Genomic DNA, 15,087 nt, shown 5'->3' with positions numbered 1-15,087 from the left:
AATGGTGGCGGGGGTTAACATTTGGTTATTCGCGAGTTGGCGTCCAACGTGTCATAACCCTCTTGTGACGACTCATCCTTTAATGAAGACATCCATCAAAGGGCATCCCGATAGCCCCGTCGCTCAATCAAGCTAATGGACGCACTTCTTTTAGTGCGGCTTTAATCTAAAACGGCATTTAAAGAGACGGCGCCGTTCCATTCAAAGCGCCGTTTGCCAAGGTTACCCACGAGTCAGCGCGTGATTAGCGAGCAAATGTTTTCATGGCGCAGCAAATTTTAATTTATTGGACGGACCGTGTTTAGAGGATCGGGGACGAGTTGTCAAAGGGGGAGGAGAGAAAGCGTGGGGGAAAAAAATGGTCTTTTCAAACATGGCGGATGGTGGATTTCATTTTTCATGTTATTTATTTTTGTTATTTTTTCCTGACATGTTCTGAATTATCAATTTCATCCATCATTTTTTCTATATTATTGTATTTTTTTTTTTGTTTATTATATATATATATATATATATATATATATATATATATATATATATATATATATATACATACAGTAAAGTATCGTTATATCGATATCGGTTATATCGATAGTAATATTATGTCTATGCTATGCACGCAAGGAGATATACATGCGCGCAGGGTATATATCGATAGTCCTGGTTATATCGATATTTTTCAGACTCCCGAGAATATCGATATAACGAGACTTTACTGTATAATATATATATATATATATATATATATATATCCAGTATGTCCATTTAAAGGACAACCGACGTCTCCGGATAAGTTGTGTCCATAATTTGTAAAATGGCTTCAAATGACTTCTACTGGGCGTATTTTAATAAGATTCTATCGCATATAGCTATATTTTACGTTTTAAGACTCGCTCTGAATATACGGGAAGTCTTGTTTTTGAGTTGGTGACGAGTCCGTACGTGACGTCACGGAAGGACCGCCCCCTGACCGAAAAAAGACACATTGTAGCAGTCCTTCATCAACGTCAATGTATTTTGCTGTACATGTTTGGTCTGAGAACCGTGTTGCACCCAAAAGCCGCCAGAAGAGGGCATCCAAGCTCCATATAAGAAATTTATCCGCATGTGGAAGCAGAGGTGGCCACTGGAGGTCGCCATTTTGTGCCTCATTTTTTTGGGTGAGAGATTTTCTCCCAATGTTGCCTCAAAATGGCACATATAATTCTTTAATCGATTGCTAACATGTATGCTTTCCTCTTCAGAACTATTTGAATCATATTCAGAACTGGATGTGGAACAAGAAAGCATATTCCCCAAATCTGAAGCCATTGTTTTGATTCTCCAGCAACGCAAGACGTCTTGGCGTGATGTCACGAACTGGGGGGCGGGACTTTCTGAAAATGCCCAATTCGCAGCTCAATTTTTTTGGCAGATTTTGGACACTTTAAGTCATTTTTATTGGTGTTTTGCATTTGAATAAAAAATATCATCGTTTTGGGTATTTTCGATGCTATAAAACATTTTTCTGATTTCAGTAAAAAAACAAAAAAGTGCCGTCGGTTGCCCTTTAAAACCTCCAAAATAAATCCAAAACGATATTATATTGACATCTATTTAACAAACTTAAAATCTCATCAACTCCACATGCCAAAACAATAAAAAGAAAAACGTCAAATAACGTCCTGTCCCAACAACCAAACCCGTCAGTTGTTGTTATGTTGTTTGCCTTTTTCATTCTTTTTTTTTTTATTACTTTCTCTCTCTCTCTCTCCGCCCCTCCAGATTGCTGGTGGCGGCCCCTCTCTGCACTCAACAGATTTTCAAATATCTGTTTGCAGGCGCATGTGTCACTTCCAAACACATGACCTACTTTTGTACTCACGCACAATCTTACAAACGTAAAAGGCAAAAAAAAAGAAAAAGAAAAGCCATTTCCTCTACCTCGCATACATTACATGTTGTCTCTTTGTGGGAATCCTGTCTGCGCGGTAACACGCGGCGGTTATGGCTTGAGCCTTAATTTTTAATTACGCTACACAGCTGCTCTAGAGTTATATTTTTATATTTTCTGCCCCCCCCCCCCCCCTCCCCATCTTCCCCACTCACCCAATGCACCCCTCAGCATTTAATTGGAGCTGAAAGAGAATGACCTATTTTGTTTGGAGAACATTTTGACTTATGTGCTCCTCCTCACCGGGCAGAAAGTGGCCTTGGGGTGCTAGCTTTCCTTGGAACTTAATACAGTAAAGTCTCGTTATATCGATATTCAAGGGAGTCCGAAAAAAATATCGATATAACCGGGACTATCGATATATCCGACCCTGTTTGCATGTAATTTTCTCCGTGCGTGCATAGAAATAGTATCGATATAACCGGGACTATCGATATATACGATATCGATATAACCAGACTTTACTGTACATAATATTCATAAAATAATCATGTTTTTTATTGGCAATCGGAAAATTCGTTCAATGGGATGATGCAAATATATATTCAAAAAAATACATGAAATATGCAGCTGGCGCGGGAACATGACAAAGCAGAATTCCTGTGAAACGTTAAAGGACAACCGACACCATTTTTTTTGTTTGCTAACTGACATCAGAAAAACGTTTTACAGCATCGTAAATACCCAAAACACGCAGTATGATATTTTTAGTCAAATGCAAAACACCAATAAAAATGACTCAAAGTGTCCAAAATCTGCAAAAAAATTGAGCTGCGAATTGGGCATTTTCAGAAAGTCCCGCCCCTAGTTCGTGACGTCACGCCAAGATGTCTTGCATTGCTCGAGAATCAAAACAATGGCTTCAGATTCGGAGAATATGCTTTCTTGTTGCACATCCAGTTATGAATCTGATTCAAATAGTTCTGAAGAGGAAAGCATACATGTTTGCAATCGATGAAATACAGTAAAGTCTCGTTATATCGATATCGGATATATCGATAGTCCCGGTTATATCGATACTATTTCTATGCACTCACGGAGAAAATTACTTGCAAACAGGGTCGGATATATTGATAGTCCCGGTTATATCGATATTTTTTCGGACTCCCTTGAATATCGATATAACGAGACTTTACTGTAATTTATTCCGTGCCATTTTGAGGCAACATTAGGGGGGAAATGGATCACCAAAAAAGAGGCAGAAAATGGCGACCGAGCTCCTGTGAGGAATTTATCAGCCCGTTTCCACAGGCTGATAAATTCCTTATATGGAGCTTGGTCGCCCTCTTCTGGCTCTTTTTGGTGCAACATGACGTTTTCAGACCAAACAAGCACAGGAAAATTTATTGACGTGATGGAAGGACTGCTACAATGTGTCCTTTTTTTCGGTTAGGGGCGTTCCTTCAGTGACGTCACGTACGGACTCGTCACAAACTCAAAAACAAGACTTTGTGAATATTCAGCGTGAGTCTTAAAACGCAAAATATAGCTATATGCCATGGAATCTTTGTAAAATACGCTCAGTAGAAGTCATTTGAAGTGATTTTACAAATTATGGACGCAACTTGTCCGGAGGTGTCGGTTGTCCTTTAACCGTGGTATCGCACAACATGCGTAGCATGTACCGATCGCATGTTGCCGTCTGCTGGCCATCATTGTGATTCAAGATGGCATCTCTCTATATCATTTCAAGAAACAAAATAGATTGAGTGAATGGATTATTTTCACCCCCGGAATTTAACTCATTCACTGCCAGACGATGTGTAAAAGTCGTTTTGGGGGGATTGAGGGAAAGTTCACTCGCATCCGTTCGCAGAGGCTGAGTTAGCCAACACCCCCCCCCCCCACCCACCACCTCTCCAAATACAGTGACACCTCAGTTTACGAACTTAATTGGTTCCCAGAAAGTGTGTACAAAGTGAAAAGTTCGTCTTCCAATATATATTTACCATAAGAAACCATTAAAATGAGAATAATCCGTTCCCAGGTCCCTTTAAAACATACTTTTCTACTAAATAAGACTTAAAACTACAAAATATACCTTATTTTACGTATAATAAAAGTGCTATTGTAATTTATTGTAAAAGAAAAAAACAGTACTATATAATAAAGTCGTTTTATTTACCTTTGTGATGGTAGTTACTTAGCGTAATGGGACTGGGACAGCTAAGTCACACAAAGGCACACCTCGTTCATGTTTTTAGATGATGTCCTCTTCGGCTTAACTCTAGCCTGTGGAGGGGTCTTTTTCGGTGCCATAATAGCAAACGTACTCCACTCGATAACAAACCACGTCCGCACTCAAAGAATGGGGGTGACGAAAACTAGTCCGCTAGCCACCGTGGCGTTGTGTGGTTTGGTTCGTCCGCCGAAAACTAATTTGTTAAACAAGACTATATGCTCGCGAATTTAATGTTCGTGAAGCGAAAAGTTCGTGAGCTAAAGCGTTCGTAAGCTGAGGTATCACTGTATTTAACTTTGTCTTACGTCGCTATTTTAGGCATAGAGCTAAAATATTAGGTGCCACGTGTAGTGCCTTGAGATGTTCCGACATGTCTAAAAATCTTCCCCTTAAAAAAGCCAAATGGAGCCAAAGATGTTTATTTTTATTTTTTTGGTGCGCTTAGCTTAGCACGTTGCTATAAAACCAGAAGAAACAAACACGGCTCTCCAACATGAACACATTTTTTTTTTTTTTTGTTTGGGGCGACAAACCCGTCTGTGCCTTTTGCAAGTCGCCATCTTGAGTGACATTGTAGACGACGGCGCTCAAATGTCAGCCGACGACTGACGACGTCTGTCAAGTGGCACGAAACGCCGCTGATGGGAGGGCGACGCGACCTCGAATGTCCCCGCTCGCCATCGAGGCACCTTGTAGTTTCCCATAAAGATCCAAATATCTCAAGTAAAATGGAATTTGGTGCAAGGCCTTCTCTGCTGGCCTAAAAAAAATATATGAATCACATACTCATGTGAAATATATTCAGTCCATGAATTCTTATTAAATACAGTGATACCTTGGCTTACGAACCTAATTGGTTTCCCAGACAGAGTGTGTAAGGCGAAAAGTGTGTATCCCAAAAATTAAATTCTCACAGGAAACCATTAAAATGAGAATAATCCATTCCCAGGTCCCCATAAAACATAATTTCCTACTTTGTAGTTTTCGAAGCCGTAAAACTACACAAAATTATATTTTATGGATAATTTTAAATTTTATGTATAATAAATGTGGTGTGGTATTATAATGAAAGAAATAAACTGTACTGTATAATAAAGTCGTTTTATTCACCTTTGTGATGGTCGTTGATGTCTTGATGGAATGGAGTGGCCGGTTTCATCAGCATGAAACACGTGATGAGGAACGTAGCTTTCTTCTTTCACCATCTTGATGAATGATCCCTTGCAGGTGCTTTCTCTGCGATAATTTTACCTTGTTCCTCATCAATTGTGTTCTGTTAAGCTGGGTTGGTAGCTTTTTGCATAAAGTGTACAGATAGCTTGTGCGGATTTTTGGGGAGCCTGATTCATGGGATATTTTAACCTTGCAGTCTACACTCTCCCTTTGAACTATCTATGTTGAAACCAGTCCAAATTTCATTGTTTTCTATCCATTTTGTCACTCTCTCTCTGTCGTCTGCCTGTCTCTTTAATGTTGAAACCACCTCCCCTCACTGCTGCGTTCGTGACCAATCATGTGGCTTTAACCGAAGACTGGGGGCGGTCAATTGAGGACAAAAACTGTCGGCTGTCATTTTCTTGTTTGGGGAACTCATTGTGGCGCGCTGTGTGTATCCCAAAAAATAGTTCGTATGCCAAGGTAAAATTTTCATACAGACTTTTTGCCTTACACACTCTGTCTGGGAACCAATTGAGTTCGTAAGCCAAGGTATGACTGTATTCTCAATTCGCGAATGAGTTAATTATCAATTATTCGGATGTTTCGAGGAATCGCCGCAATCGTATCGTACGTCCACCACTTCTTGTGAAAGCTAACGTGGGGCATTTTGTAAATACAGTAAAGTCTCGTTATATCGATATTCAAGGGAGTCCGAAAAAATATCGATATAACCGGGACTATCGATATATCCGACCCTGTTTGCATGTAATTTTCTCAGTGCGTGCATAGAAATAGTATCGATATAACCGGGACTATCGATATATCCGATATCGATATAACGAGACTTTACTGTATAAGACAGATTTGAAGGAAGATGAAATGTAACGCGTCAACTTCACCTCAGGGCAAGTGGATCTCAGGACCTGTTAACGCCTTTGGTTTTGGCTTTTTGAACGGCACAGTAGAGAGATCTTACGCGGTTAATCGAATCCGGAGATCAAAAGCGCGTCGGAAAAATGCAGCGTTTACCCCCCCCCCCCCCCCCAAAAAAAAAAAAAAAAAAAAAAAAACAGGCTTTTTGACTTGAAGCTGGGTTTATATACCTGATCTGCTCGTTTGACAGCCCGCAGCGATGCGGTGGCAGAGTTTAAAGCTGCCTTGTTAGGTTTCTCTTTTGTGACAGCACCCCAGACTTTTTCACTTGAATAAAAATAATAATAATAAAGAAATTGCTTTGCCGCCACACGCTTTTTTGATGCCGCCGCACTTAGCGACGAGAGGTTTTTTTTTACTTCCCTTTTCACGGCGACAATAGAAACCATCGATGCTCTTGTTTTTTCTTTGACTTCTATCCGTCTTAGTGCAATCATTTGTTTGCCTCGGCCCCTCGGGATTGAAACTTTCATTTAGATGCGTGCTTTAAAAGCGGCAGACATTTTTTTTCCCCTCCCATGAGTGAGACACAATGGATGGCAGGGAGCCACAGAACGCAAACGTTGTCGCCGGGATTAACAAATACGCAATAAACACACAAAAAAAAGGCAAATATTAACAGTTTGGCATTGACAAATTGCTCACTGAACAACTTTTCGAGTGCAATTTAGCCTTTCACACAACTCCTATTGACATGTTGGGTCTAGAGCAGTGGCGGGTCGCGCATGTCACTCCTCGGCCTTCACTAGTGCTATGTCTGAATCAGTCCACAGCTGCGAGTGTGGTGTGATTTACTACACGTCCACTAGAGGGTGTCGATGGCCAGGAAATAACTTGTGACATGAAGAAACTTAAATGACAACCGACGTCACTTTTTTGTTTCTTAACTGACATCAGAAAAACGTTTTTTTTTCGCATCGAAAATACCCAAAACACACAGGCTGATATTTTCAATGAAATGCAAAACACCAATAAAAATGAGTTCAAGTGTCCCAAAACGACTTCAAAATGACCTCAGATAGTTTCAGAAGGTCCCGCCCCCTTGTTCGTGGCGTCACGCCAGGACGTCTTGCGTTGCTCGAGAATCAAAACAATGGCTTCAGATTCGGAGAAGATGCTTTCTTGTTACTTATCAAGTTATGAATGATTCAAATTGTTCTGAAGCGGAAAGCATAAATGTTTGCAATCGATTAAAGAAGTCCTTCTGTCTCAATTCGAGCCGTTTGGACACCAATGTAGCGTCCCAGAAAATGCACAAGATGGCGCCCAAGCTCCGTTGGAAATGGGCTGATTTGTCTGCTGGCAATTTGTGTCAACTAGTATGAAATAGTAGTCTTGGTGCAACACACAACGATTCACCATCGCGTTATTTATGTGTTTTCCTTCTAATTATGCCATCAACACGAAGTTTTCAGACCAAACAAAGTACCCAAAATGCATTGTGTGTCGTTTTCTGGGTCAGGGGCGTTCCTTCAGTGACGTCACGTACAGACTCGTCACCAACTCAAAAACAAGCCTTCCTGAATATTCAGTGCGAGTCTTAAAACGTAAAATATACCTATATGCGGTGGAATATTTTTTAAATGTGATAAAAAGTAGTCATTTGACATGATTTTACAAATTATGGACACAACTTGTCTGGAGGCGTCCTTTAAAGAAAGGTGGAGAAGTAAACTCGTCCACCAGTGTGGTTTGGTTCGTCCACCGCAAACTAATTCGTTATCCAAGACTATATGCTCGCGAATTTATGGTTCGTGAATTGAAAAGTTTGTTAGCTAAAGCGGTTGTCCTTTAATTTAAAATTCGGGGTGCACGTTATACACGTGTGCGCGTTATACTCGAATAATATAATAATAATAATAATATAACATAATATAATAATAATATAATAATATATAATAATAATATAATAATAATATAATAATATAATATAATAATAATATAATAATAAAATAATATAATAATAATATAATATAATATCCATATAACACAACAATATCGTCGGCTTGATAGCCAGCATGCTAACATCCTGCTACAAATCGGCACTTGGCGAAATGTTAACCACCCAAGACTTCGACACGTCAAAAGGAGACGTTGCTTGCGCACGTCGTCGTTAGAAGACCAAAAGACCTTCCGTTCGATATGCATCGACAGGTCTGATCCGGAATCGACTTGGAGTCGGAACCTTCCCGCCGTTCCCAAACGTATCAATTAGAAGGAACAACTCAAAAGGTCACAACAGACGTCAAGCCGCGCCGCGTTATTGAAAATCAAAGGCGGCGTCGAGATTTGCGCGGCGAAGGTCAGAAATGGAAAGAATAAGGGGGGAGAGGGGTGGAGGGGGAGGGAGATAAAACAAATTAGAAAAGTCTCCAGTTGAGCAACGTCGCAGAAAGGACATCGCGTTACGGTACAAGATAAGCATTGGGTGAAAATGTCACATGGAAATTGCCATCTTCAATTTTCGGCAGACTTTATGGAAGAAATTATTCACGAAAACCGACGTTCAATGTACAGTGATACATGGGTTTACGAACCCCTTGGCTTACGAACTTTTCAGTTTCCAAACGTTACATTTATACCTTGACATACAAACTATTTTTCGGGGTACACACGGAACTGCCACAATGAGTTTGTGAACGAGCCCGTTCTCCTAAAAGAAAATGGCAGCCGGCTTGTTTTGGTCCTCTATTCCCCGCCCCCAGTCGTCGGTTAAAGCCACGTGATTGGTCAAGAACGCAGCAGTGATGGGGGGGGGGGGGTACAGACAGAGAGAGAGTGAAGCCATTCTCCAAAAAAGAAAATGGCAGCCAACATTTGTTTTGTCCTCTATTCCCCGCCTCCAGTCTTCGGTTAAAGCCACGTGATTGGTCAAGAACGCAGCCCCTGCTAGCTGCTTTTCGTTAATCCAAATCAACAGAAGTTTTTCAACCTCTTCTACTGCCTGAGACCGTTGCTTAAACAACACAGAAACACCCTTAGCCGCACGTAGCAATGGTCGACATAGCATACTGGTACCGCGACGCTAAGTCACACTAACACACACCTCGTTCGTGTTTTTTCGACGATCTCCTTCTTCTCCTCGACCATCATTTTCTTTTGTGTCATCTTCGGCTTAACACGAGCCTGTGGTGGGGTCTTTTTTGGTTCCATAATAGCAAAAGTACTCCACTTGATAACAAACCACGTCTGCACTCAAAGAAAGGGAGTGACGAAAACTAGTCCATCAGCCAGCGTGGCGTTGTTCGACCATGTGGTTTGGTGTTCATCCGCCGAAAACTAGTCCGCCAGCCACCATGTTTGGTCCTTCCGCTGAAAACTACAGTAAAGTCTCGTTATATCGATATCTGATATATCGATAGTCCCGGTTATATCGATACTATTTCTATGCACGCATGGAGAAAATCACATGCAAACAGGGTCGGATATATCGATAGTCCCGGTTATATCGATATTTTTTCGGGCTCCCTTGAATATCGATATAACGAGACTTTACTGTAAATATAAAAAATCTTGAGTACAATGATACCTCGGCACACGAACTTTTCGCTTTACGAAGATTACAATCGCGAGAATATAATCTTGGAATACGAACTACAGTAAAGTCTCGTTATATCGATATTCAAGGGAGCCCGAAAAAATATCGATATAACCGGGACTATCGATATATCCGACCCTGTTTGCATGTAATTTTCTCCGTGCGTGCATAGAAATAGTATCGATATAACCAGGACTATCGATATATCCGATATCGATATAACGAGACTTTACTGTATTTAGAATTTTTTTTTGTGTATTTTTGTTTTTTGGCCCAAAACAAGGATGAGTCAGGGTCATCCTTTGTTTCACGGCAGGACGTAAGTGACCTTCTTGGGGCCTGATCCAGGGTCAGTTTATGCGGTTGGGTTGACGCACCGACACCACCAGTCCGCATGCAAATCGCACTCGCTGACTTTGACCTTCAGGCAGCTAGCTCTTCATGAATCTTTTGTGTTTGTGTGTGATGTGTGCGCTTTACTAATTACGGCCTTTTTCAATTATGCTCTCCCGCAAACACAAATAGAAAACACAAGTGATGCTCAGCAGCCAGGTAGTAATGCAAAGCACGTCAGGATTGTTATTTTATGACTCAGCACTTAAAAAAAAAAAAAATATATATATTTTCCAACTTCCTGTTTGTTTGTCTTTCCTTCAGAGCGGCGGCGCAGGAGGCGTTGGACCCCCAGGCCCCCACCCAGAGGACGAGTTGGAGCGCCTGACTAAAAAGATGCTGTTTGACATGGATCACCCTCCATCTGATGAATACTTTGGTGAGTAGATTTTTTTTTTCTCAGACACTGAGTGGTTTCACTTCTTTCTATGGCAATAGCCGTTGTCATGATTGACGAGCAAGGAACGCACATCAGTGACAGACTATCAGCGCGATGTGGAATAATTTATCTATTTATTTAATAATAATAGTAATACATTTCATTTCTAAGCGCCTTTCAAAACTCGCAAGGTCACTTTACAGTCACAGGATAAGCTTTTCTGTGGGTGAGCAGCGGCAGCCACACATGTCAGCGTTCACTCAAACCACTCATAGAATTTAATTAATTAGGTATTAATTTTTTTGGTTTATTCAGATTTTTTTTAATTTTATTTTTTATTTTCCATTTTTTTTATTTATTTATTTATTTATTTATTTATTGTTTTATTGTTATGGTTTTTTTGTTATTTTTCAAAGTCAGCTTTATTTCGTTTTTAGTTCCAGTTACTATTTAGTATTTAATAATTTGTATTTTTATTTTGTATTTTTTTTATTTTGTGTTTTTTATTTGTCATTTGTTATTTATTTTATTTTATTTATTTTTTCCTCTTCTTTTTTTTACTTTTTTACTTTTCATTTATTTTGTATTTTTTCTTTATTACTTTGTTTTTAGTTTTTTTTAGTTTGTATATAGTATTTTGTATTTTATTTTTTATTGTTTATTCTTCATTTGTTATTTTCTTTTTTAATTTCTTATTTATTTTATATTTTCTTTCTTTTTTATTTATTTATTTTCTTATTTATTTTATTTTATCTCTTTTTTTATTTCTTAATTTATTATTTATTGTATTTTATTATTTATTTATTTGTTTTTATTCTTTTATTCTTTTATTTTATTTATTTATTTATTTAGTTAGTTATTATTTGTTCGGTCATTCACTTATTTATTTTCATATATTACAATAACAATTATATATACAATAACAATAACAATACTTGACTTGTATAAATTTCAATGCAAGGTGACAAATGGGCATCACCTAAATTAAATTAATCACATTAATTTGATGACACAATTAACTTTCTGTTCACTCTGTCGCTTATTTCTAGTCATTCAATTTTATTTCGATTATCAGGAATATCAATAACTTTTAGGGGGACCATCTGCTGGAATATGATCACATGACCACACCTGCTCAAAAATGCCGTGTGGATTTTTTATTGAAGTAAATGTAGATTATTCGTGTTTTTTTTTATTGCATATGCTTTTTTAATAATATATATATATATATATTTTTACATTTTGCTGTGAGGTGTTTGATAATTAATTTAGCTCTCGCTTTCATAAATAAAAATATAACTGCCAGGATTAAACGTTAATACTCTTTCGGGGATTGAAGGAGGATTCTCCGCATTTATACGTGGCTGATATTTTCCCGCCCTCTCTCCCCCTCTGGAGCCTTTAATCCCCCTCTGGGGGTGGCGGATGGGTGATCGAGGCGGGGGGGGTGTAGGCTTCCGTCGCCTCACGTGCCCATTAGATGGCTGGCAGCGCCGTTGGCGTGTAGGTGTATTATGATATTAGCCCTGGCGGGGACATGTATTTAAACTGCTTCTGCTTAGAGAGGCTATGATGGTGAAGACGTTAAAGGACAACCGACGTCACTTTTTTGTTTTTAACTGACATCAGAAAAACGTTTTATAGCATCTAAAATACACAAAACACGCAGTATGATATTCTTAGTCAAATGCAAAACACCAATAAAAATGACTTAAAGTGTCCAAAATCTGCAAAAAAATTGAGCTGTGAATTGGGCATTTTCAGAAAGTCCCGCCCCCAGTTCGTGACGTCACGCAAAGACGTCTTGCATTGCTCGAGAATCAAAACAATGGCTTCAGATTCGGAGAAGATGCTTTCTTGTTACTCATCCAGTTATGAATATGATTCAAATAGTTCTGAAGAAGAAAGCATACGTTTGCAATCGATTAAAGAATTTATTCTTCTTCTTCTGATTATTATTATTATTAGTAGTAGTAGTAGTAGTAGTGGTGGTAGTGGTAGTAGTAGTAGTCTTCTTCTTCTTCTTCTTCTTCTTCTTCTTCTTCTTCTTATTATTATTATTATTATTATTATTATTATTATTTGTAGTGGTAGTAATAGTAGTCTTCTTTTTCTTTTCTTCTTCTTCTTCTTCTTCTTCTTCTTCTTCTTCTCCTTATTATTATTATTATTATTAGTCGTTGTAGTAGTAGTAGTAGTAGTTTTCTTCTTCTTCTTCTTCTTCTTCTTATTATTATTATTATTATTATTATTATTATTTGTAGTGGTAGTAATAGTAGTCTTCTTTTTTTTTCTTCTTCTTCTTCTTCTTCTTCTTCTTCTTCTCCTTCTCCTTATTATTATTATTATTATTATTAGTCGTAGTAGTAGTGGTTGTAGTAGTAGTAGTAGTAGTAGTTTTTTCTTCTTCTTCTTCTTCTTCTTCTTCTTCTTATTATTATTATTATTATTATTATTATTATTTGTAGTAGTAGTAGTGGTAGTAGTAGTAGTCTTTTTCTTCTTCTTCTTCTTCTTCTTCTCCTTATTATTATTATTATTATTAGTAGTAGTAGTAGTAGTCTTCTTCTTCTTATTATTATTATTATTATTTGTAGTAGTAGTAGTGGTAGTAGTAGTAGTTTTCTTCTTCTTCTTCTTCTTCTTCTTGTTCTTCTTCTTCTTCTTATTATTATTATTATTATTACTATTATTACTATTATTATTATTATTATTATTATTATTATTATTATTAGTAGTAGTAGTAGTAGTAGTAGTCTTCTTTTTCGTCTTCTTCTTCTTATTATTATTAATACTAATAATAATAATAATTCACTCGCCCCAAAAACTCTCAAGAAGCCATCCCCCAAACCACAGTGGAATTCTTAAAATCGGGTTACAATTGGACATTTTGAGAACCATTTTAACCACTGGCGACCATTTTGTTTTCGTGATGTAGCGTTTCGACCTTATATACGAATCAAACATATTTTTGACCCTAAATGTCACCAAAATTACCATCTTCATCATCTTCGCCGACAAACTTTGATCACTCGCCTCGCTCCATCTCATGCTTAATGAACCCCCGCCAAGCGGGAAAAAGATTAAGACTCGGCCGACCCGACTGAGGTGAGCGCGGGAACTCATTAGCGCAGTCGGTTAGCCGTCCGCAGAGAGAGACCCCGTCCCCCCCCCGTCCCCGCCTCCATCCTTCTGACACACGGTCACCACGGCAACCTTAAGATCCATCACTTAAGTCCGCCGTCCGTCCCAGAGCTTGAGATTTTTATAATTACAAAAGAACATAATAGCGCATACGTCTCTGTACACTTTAGTTTTAAGTAAATGTGGGCTGTGGGGGTTACGGGGTGGGTTGATGGGGTGTTGCTGACAAGGGGGCTCGCGGTCGCTAAGACCCTGAGGCCAGTAATTAATCAGATTAATCAAAGTAGGGCCGCGATCTGGTCTTTCCCCGAGTTCCACCGACTATCGTCGGGGTCTTTTGATGAAGTTCAAACGGCGCCGTCTCATTGGTCCACGGGGAATTGAATTGAATTAAAGTTGCCATTGAGAGATCCTTCAAGGCAGGGTTAAAAATCCACCCCCCCCACGGAGTCTTAATTTTATGTTTGCGATGACTGTATTTTCCTGTTTATAAGGCGCACCCCCAATCAATGATGTATTTTCCAACTTTTTCCCAAAAAGTGTCGAAAGTGGCTGCCTTTACAGCAGCTCCTATACAGGTAACATCCAATTTACGACCCAGTTCCGTTCCGACCAAATGGTCGTAAGTCAAAATGGTCGTAAGTCGAAATCCATTCATAATGTTGAATAGAGACTCGGATGCTGCACGCGTAAAATTAAAATGTTAATTAAAATAGGGTCTGGTGGTCGTAAGTACGGGTGGTCGTAAATCAAGATGGTCGTAAGTCGGATGTTACCTGTATTTTGTTTGTCTACTTCTTCATTTTCCTTTCATAACTTGGCTGCTGTGAATTGGGAATGTCTCCATTGTGAGACCAACCAAGGTAATTTAATCTAATCTAATATACCGTATTTTCCTGTGTATAAGGCGCACCGGAGTATAAAGCGCACCCCCAATGAATGATGTATTTTCCTACTTTTTCCCAAATAGTGTCGAAAGTGGCTGCCTTTACAGCAGCTCCTATACAGGTAACATCCAATTTACGACCGAGTTCCGTTCCGACCAAATGGTCGTAAGTCAAAATGGTCGTAAGTCGAAATCCATTCATAATGTTGAATAGAGACTCGGATGCTGCAGGCGTAAAATTAAAATGTTAAAAATAGGGTCTGGTGGTCGTAAGTACGGGTGGTCGTAAATCAAGATGGTCGTAAGTCGGATGTTACCTGTATTTTGTTTGTCTACTTCTTCATTTTCCTTTCATAACTTGGCTGCTGTGAATTGGGAATGTCTCCATTGTAAGACCAACCAAAGTAATTTAATGTAATCTAATATACCGTATTTTCCTGTGTATAAGGCGCACCGGAGTATAAGGCGCACCCCCAATGAATGATGTATTTTCCTACTTTTTCCCAAATAGTGTCGAAAGTGGCTGCCTTTACAGCAGCTC

General features: G+C 38.8%; 1 protein-coding gene across 5 annotated transcripts in view; it reads left to right on the top strand.

Annotated features, from left to right (window-relative positions):
- Positions 1–10,539, top strand: part of lpp (LIM domain containing preferred translocation partner in lipoma) — an 89,674-nt gene extending 79,135 nt beyond the window's left edge. For all 5 annotated transcript variants that reach the window (XM_089001485.1, XM_089001482.1, XM_089001487.1 and 2 more), the window contains exon 6: positions 10,402–10,539. In XM_089001485.1, coding sequence (XP_088857611.1) covers positions 10,402–10,524 — 123 coding nt within the window. In that variant the 3' untranslated portion in view covers positions 10,525–10,539. The remainder of the gene's footprint in view (positions 1–10,401) is intronic.
- Positions 10,540–15,087: the final 4,548 nt, after the last annotated feature.

The sequence above is a fragment of the Hippocampus bargibanti genome, linkage group LG07, assembly GCF_051943395.1.
Source record: "Hippocampus bargibanti isolate YZ-2025 linkage group LG07, ASM5194339v1, whole genome shotgun sequence".
Taxonomy (NCBI): domain Eukaryota; kingdom Metazoa; phylum Chordata; class Actinopteri; order Syngnathiformes; family Syngnathidae; genus Hippocampus; species Hippocampus bargibanti.
The sequence above is the reverse complement of the archived record's forward strand: the minus strand, read 5'-3'. Positions and strand labels throughout refer to the sequence as shown.